The sequence below is a fragment of the Branchiostoma floridae genome, chromosome 9 (genome assembly GCF_000003815.2).
Source record: "Branchiostoma floridae strain S238N-H82 chromosome 9, Bfl_VNyyK, whole genome shotgun sequence".
Lineage (NCBI taxonomy): Eukaryota > Metazoa > Chordata > Leptocardii > Amphioxiformes > Branchiostomatidae > Branchiostoma > Branchiostoma floridae.
The window spans coordinates 12,767,963-12,774,670 of NC_049987.1; the positions used below are offsets into that span (position 1 = coordinate 12,767,963).

The 6,708-nt window shown below is 42.1% G+C and overlaps 1 protein-coding gene across 1 annotated transcript in view; it reads right to left on the minus strand.

The window, feature by feature from the left end:
* Window positions 1–6,708, minus strand: part of LOC118422161 (SWI/SNF-related matrix-associated actin-dependent regulator of chromatin subfamily A containing DEAD/H box 1-like) — a 31,751-nt gene that overhangs the window by 22,623 nt on the left and 2,420 nt on the right. The window contains exons 6-18 of the mRNA XM_035829678.1: window positions 6,207–6,705; window positions 5,844–5,937; window positions 5,322–5,421; window positions 4,977–5,106; window positions 4,687–4,809; window positions 4,225–4,344; window positions 3,479–3,673; window positions 3,004–3,147; window positions 2,583–2,674; window positions 2,134–2,272; window positions 1,365–1,502; window positions 1,003–1,182; window positions 288–440 (exon numbers count right to left, since the gene is read on the minus strand). Coding sequence (XP_035685571.1) covers window positions 288–440; window positions 1,003–1,182; window positions 1,365–1,502; window positions 2,134–2,272; window positions 2,583–2,674; window positions 3,004–3,147; window positions 3,479–3,673; window positions 4,225–4,344; window positions 4,687–4,809; window positions 4,977–5,106; window positions 5,322–5,421; window positions 5,844–5,937; window positions 6,207–6,705 — 2,107 coding nt within the window. The remainder of the gene's footprint in view (window positions 1–287; window positions 441–1,002; window positions 1,183–1,364; window positions 1,503–2,133; window positions 2,273–2,582; window positions 2,675–3,003; window positions 3,148–3,478; window positions 3,674–4,224; window positions 4,345–4,686; window positions 4,810–4,976; window positions 5,107–5,321; window positions 5,422–5,843; window positions 5,938–6,206; window positions 6,706–6,708) is intronic.

A 6,708-nucleotide genomic window follows, 5' to 3' on the forward strand; every position in this document is an offset into this window, starting at 1 on the left:
GATTGTGTCCAGCGTGTAGTATGCCCTGTATACATGATGGGTATTACTAACCTTGAGCATGAGTTTAGACATGTCCCTGAGTGTGTCTAGTGTGTAGTATGTCCTGTATACATGATGTGTGTAGTACTAACCTTGAGCATGAGTTTAGACATGTCCCTGAGTGTGTCTAGTGTGTAGTATGCCCTGTACACATTATGTGTAGTACTAACCTTGAGCATGAGTTTAGACATGTCCCTGAGTGTGTCTAGTGTGTAGTATGCCCTGTACACATTATGTGTAGTACTAACCTTGAGCATGAGTTTAGACATGTCCCTGAGTGTGTCCAGTGTGTAGTATGTTCTGTGGAGGAGGGGATGATTGGCCATCTTCCTCAGCTGCATCATGGCACCACTGAAGGTCGACGACCCATCCTCTGTCTTCAAGGATCGAGACAACTTTGCCTGGAACAGCAGAACACAAGAATCAATCTTCAGCTACAAGTGCACATCATGTCATATTGTTGGCATCTTTCAGTCTCGTGAGACAATGGCGGTTCGTGCCATGGTCTGCTCAGTTCAGTTTGTTGTTGGGTTACAGCGCCTGGTACAGACTGTCCTATCCATGGCACTAACAACACTGTCCTTGGTGCTGACTGTACCATCCATAACACTAACAACACTGTCCTTGGTGCTGACTGCACTATCCATAGCATTGCCCCCGTGCTGTCCTTGGTGCCGATTGTACTTAGCACTAAGCACTGTACTTGGTACTGACTGTACTATCCACAGTACTAACCCCTGTCCTTGGTGCTGACTGTAGTATCCATAGTACTAACCACACACTGTCCTTGGCATTAACTTAACTATCCATACTAGTCATAATAATATCCTAATAATGTCCCATTTGGATATCAGTACAAAGACAAGTGTCTATGCTTCTGATAGACTAAAAGACATTTCTAATCTATTTGACTGAAAGTCAGCTATATTTCTTCCTTTCTTCACGACATTAAGAAGACAGTACCTTAAGATCAGCGTACAGTTCCACTTGTTTGTCCGTCATGGGGCAGTGCTCCACTTGCTCGTGTTTCTTGGGCAGCTGAGTCAGCACGTCTCGCTTCAACCTCCGCAGGACGAACGGCTGCATGATACGCTTCGCGTGCTCGATTCTCTCCCTCTGGAACTTACTCTCTGATTTCCCTTTCTGTGAAGTTGACAACAGAAAAATTATTTGTTCTCTTTGTTCCCTTCCAAAATTAACTATCTGTTCATCTTAAAGACGAGTCTAAGTAACTAAAATGCCATTTCATAACAAGAACTAATGAACAAGTAAGAAGTGTGTAATAGAATTCAGATCTGATGGTCTTGAACCGTGGCATGACGTACCGAGACTGAAGCAAACATCCTTCGGAGCTCTGTGGTCCGTGCGCTGAACATGTCAGGCATGATGAAGTTCAGGAGTGACATCAACTCCAGCAGGTTGTTCTGGATGGGAGTTCCTGTCAACAGCAGTCTTCTCTCACTCTGGGGAGGGTGGACACAAATAGGGACAGCCTCATAACCATGGTGGTTAATAATGTAATTTTTTCAATGTACTTGTATGTTCACGGTTTTCACGGTGACAACTGTAACATGAACTTATCCCTAATTTTACGTGCACCTACTGCTTCAGTGAACATTTAGTTCAGAGAAAAAGCTACATTTTCTCAGACTGTGAAAGTGTGGTACCGACAATACAAAGTGAATTACAGTAGTTTTATTCCCAGTCTACTCGTGTTCACAAGACTAGTATCCCACTAGAAAGAATTTCACACTTTGAAGGCTGCTATTAGTCACCATCCACTGTTTTTCACTCCCCGAAAAGACTAGGACTAAGAGAATCAAAAGGCTGTGGTATACTGTAAATGCATTTGAGATCGCAGGGATTTAATTTCGCGGCAGCTGGAAAATGGAGTGTATCAAAAGGCTGTGGTATACTGTAAATGCATTTGAGATCGCAGGGATTTAATTTCGCGGCAGCTGGAAAATGGAGTGTCTGCAGTGGTTTTGAGTTCGTGGTAACGCCATACACTGTAGTCACATACTGTAATGGAAAACTGTAGTTCCTTGTGATATATATATCTACTCATAAAGATGTAGTTACAAGTGAACTGACCCTAATCCTGAGGAGTTGTTGGTAGCGTTGAGTCTGCATGTTCTTCAGCATGTGTCCCTCGTCCAGGATGGCGTAGTGAAAGGCCACTTTCTTATTGAACAAGGTTCTGTCAGTGGCCGAGCCGACACAGCACTGGTACCTGTGGGGTTGTTTTCAGACTCTTCAGTATAGTACATTGGGAAGCACGGGGACATGTGTATGAAGTCAGAGTCACAAATTGCATAATAGAATTGTCACTTGTATTGGAGTGCATCCAAATTTACTGCCAATTAAGTTTCAGGATTTACAGAAAATTTTGCAGATTTCACACTTAACAAAAACAAATCTCCACACAACTTAAATCAAAGGAACCAACAATAAATAGCTCAGAATCCAAAAGCGTTGTTAGTCAGACTTGTTCGTTTGACTTTTATGAGAATATAAAAGTAATTCGGTAATGTTCTACTCACGTTGTGACGAGAACATGGAAGTCCTCCACTCCCTCCAGGATGTCATCTCTCATGGCCTGTCTGTCCATCTGGCTACCGTAGTAAATCAGCACCTGTGGGGTACACATTTAGTTACGGTAAGTCCACTCAAAGCATGAGGAGGGTGCACTGACTGCACTCAAAAAAGGTCTATCCTTACCCCACTCATTACAGTTGCGATTTCTTTTGTGATCATATTTTCAGATCTCTCCTGTTGTTTTCAGAGAGTCTTTTATCCTGGAAACATTGGAAAAGTCATGCTTATGATTTCAGAAATCTTACAGAAACCAGGCTGATGTAATTTCTGCTGTTCTTCATATGTATAGTCTGTCTTCTAATCCAGGGAGCATCAAGTAACATTGAAAGCCATTTAAATGTCAAAACAATAAAACAAGCAAGCTACCTTGAGATCAGGGCACCATTGTGCCAGTTCCCGTACCCAGTTGTCTAGTGTGGAGGATGGCACAATGATGAGATGGGGTCCGTCGTCACCCTGCTCTAGCAGGTACGCGAGGAAGGAGATGGCCTGGGCAGTCTTACCAAGACCCTGCAGGAATGAACAATGATTGTTGGGACATTGCAGGTCTGCATCTCATAAAACCCTATAGCAACCTGTCTACTCTGCTTGGGGTGAGAAAAGGTTTTGGACAAAGGATGCTGAGTCACTCAATATAAGACAAGTGGCATCCCTGGTCAATCACAACTTCATGCCTGTCAGAGGATCTATTGCATCCAATTTCTTGTTATTTTAATAAAAGTGTGTCCAGATGACACCATGATGCATGCCTAAGTAAAAGCCTGCCAACCAGAAAGGTTGATTTACTGCAAATACATAGGATTCAGGATTCATGTGTTGTATTACATTATGTACACTTTACCATTTCATCAGCCAGAATCCCGTTGGTTCCCTGGGAGTGGAGAAGAGCCAGCCAGTTCAGCCCCACCAGCTGGTACGGCTTCAGCTGCATTGATTGGTTCACGTTCCCTGGCTGTTCCGTTAGCTGGATGTCCCCCTCGTCATCCTCATGCTCCAGGCTCCGCCCCATCTGGGACGTCACAATCCGCTGGTGGGCCTATGGACATAAGGGATGTTATCATTTTTTAAAAACCAGGTAACAGGTCTTGTGGCTTCTAGTTTTTTGTCTTCAAACTGCATTACAAATTACAAGCATGCAAACTGTACTGCAATTATGAAGGCACAGAAGTCCATCAAAACATGAGAAGCTAACATTGACAGACTAGTCAAACCTTTATGTGTCTATATAGGCATACCAGAAGATCCATTAAGGTACAACATACAGAACCAAATAGCATCCAAACAAATATTGGTGACCTTTGAACCCCTTGGCCTACAAGTGACAACATTCAAACTCTCTTCTATGGTGTTCCAAATACCCCAAACATGCCCAACAGCCCTTACCTGTAACGTATACAGCTCCAAAATACCAAAATTTTCAAATAAAAAGACTTTTCACTTTGTTGGACTGATGTAGAGAATCAAAATTGACCTTCTGCAGCTGGGTTAATAGTTGATCCTTGCCCATAACCAGTAAGGGTTTTGATATATATAGAAGAACTAGCAAGCACTGTCTCACAGACACAACCTGAAGTTAACTGGCCTAACCTTGGAGATCTTGTGACACTGGTCCATGAGTCGTTTGATAACCTGTCTCTCCTTCAGCAGCACCTGACCGCTCCACAGGATGGTCAAGCTCAACCCTGCAGTCGTACTGAACTTATCAACCTGGGGAAGTGATATGTGTGGATTAATTGAAGTCAAATGATTTAGGATTTGCAATCTTTTCATAGTATACTATAGAGTGGAACTTGTTACGTTACATTTAGGTACAACTGGAAGTATTTAACAATATGTGAAGTTAGAAATGCAGGTTTGTGACAAGTTTTTACATTTGAGTGAGTTTAACATGAGAAGTTACCATTAGATTGATACTGGTAGAGGCCTAGGCACATGTGATTGATACTGGTTAAGGCACTTGTCATCACATGTGATTGTGTGGTAGAGGCATACTGAAACCTAAATTCCAGAAATTCAAAATTTGGATGCACAACATGTTTGAAAACTCACAATGTTTTTCCAGTTCTTGAAAGGCCGAGCAGCCATGATGACCTCAGCTTTCTTCTTGGAGCAGCCAGGAACGGTCATCAGCTCCTCCAGCGTAGACTCGCTGAACAGGGACAGCAGCGCCACCTAGCGTACATTTGGGAAGCACAACATTTAGCGTTGTATTGGGAGGAGTGATGAAACAACATTCAAAATCCTAGTAATCAACAGTCATTGCCTTGACAAAAGCACACATGTATCATGGCATTTTGAACTCTTTTTGAAGTACATTGTACCAGTATATAAATAACTACCTGTTTCTCTGAAGGCATGTCCTCTGCATCTTCATCATCCTCCCCAAAACTGTCATCTAAGTCATCATCTGAACCATAAGCATCACCATCATCATCATCATCAGAATCTGCATACTTAGGCTTCTTCGTGCTAGGGCGCCAAAATGAAAAATATCTTCATGAACTTGTTGAAGTAAAAATGTAAGAACTTTACAGTATTCCGTCAACTCTATATCATGGTGGCTTTCATATAACCAATAGCAATTTCAATGTGAAATCTCTACAGCGTTTTTAGAACAAATCACGAAATACATTTCAGAAAGCAGTTTCAGGAAGGATACCATGTGTGTTCTTAACATGACTCACCTTGGCTTTGGCTTCTTCTTTTGTTTACTAGTCCCTGCTACTGTTTCTGCAGGAGGCTCCTTTCTTGGGTTCAGTTTCTGTTTTCTTCTACTTGGGCGTTCTAATTGAAAGAAAGAGTACAAAGAGTTGCTTTAGTCCATGACAAATATTATACAAATAACGTGTACATGATTTTGGAATCAGAAAACAAGGAACATATAACATCAATTCTCATAATGTCACCACATGAGAAAAAATTATTTTAAAGTGAATCAAAATAATGTGCTAATATAGCATGAGTAATCCTGATATGCACTTCAGACTTGGGTGTTCAATCTTGGGAAAGCTGCTATTATTATTAGTTTTTCTTTTATATGGCAGCATTACGGCATCTGGTGGAATTATAACAGTTGATGTTACATGCAGATGTAGGATGCTCCCTAAGCCACCATATGCTGGACAACAAGCTATCACCTATGTCATCATGTCATAGACATTAGTCACAATAGTGCTGGATTGCAATTCAGTACAATTAGCCTGTACCATTAACTTCTTGGTCTTTTTCCATCCTATACGACAAACTGCTGGCTGCTGCCTCCTGGTCCCAGTTCTCTGCTTCCAGAGCTGCAACAATGTCCTAACAAAACAGAAAGAAGTGTCAACAACTGCCTAACCCATGCCACTAAAACTTTTCAGTATACTGGTAAAACCTGTGCACTATAGTCAAACTCCTAGAAAGCTACAGGTTAATTTCATTTGTGAAAAATAATCCTGTATATACTAGCCTACACTTTGAGAAGTACTTTCATATACTTGTGAATCTGTCCATACCCTCAAATTCTCCACGTATCCATCTAAGTCATTCATAAAGCAAACAAATAATTTTACATGGAATGCATGCTTTACCTCCTTAGGCATATCTGGGAAGAACTCCTGTAACTCTCCCACCAGCATCTCCCTGGCCTGGCTGTCAATCTCTGTCACATCCGAGTCCTGTGTCTCCCTAGGGCTGTCTTTCTCATTCCTGTCTTCAATACGTATACAGCGCAAAACAGAGTTTGGGCTACTCGGCCTGGTCAGTGTTGATGACTTAAGTTTATGATTGGAGGGTTCTGAATCCCCGTCTGTCTTCTTATCTCCTTCCTCGTCGCTTTCGTCAAAGACAGCCACACGCAACTTCCGTAGCTTTGATCCATGTTTAATTGGGGTGCCAGGACTATCACACTTTTCTTCCTTCATTGGAGTTGAGTCAGATAGTCCCTGAGAGCTGCTACTTGCACCCTCTTCTGTCAAATCTACTGGTACGTCAAATCTGAACTTCCTGAGTTTGGCAGAGACACTGGCTTTCTTCCTACTTCCCTCAGTGTTTCCTTCTGTTTTTTTGAGGGGGGTACACTGCTTCTTGCTA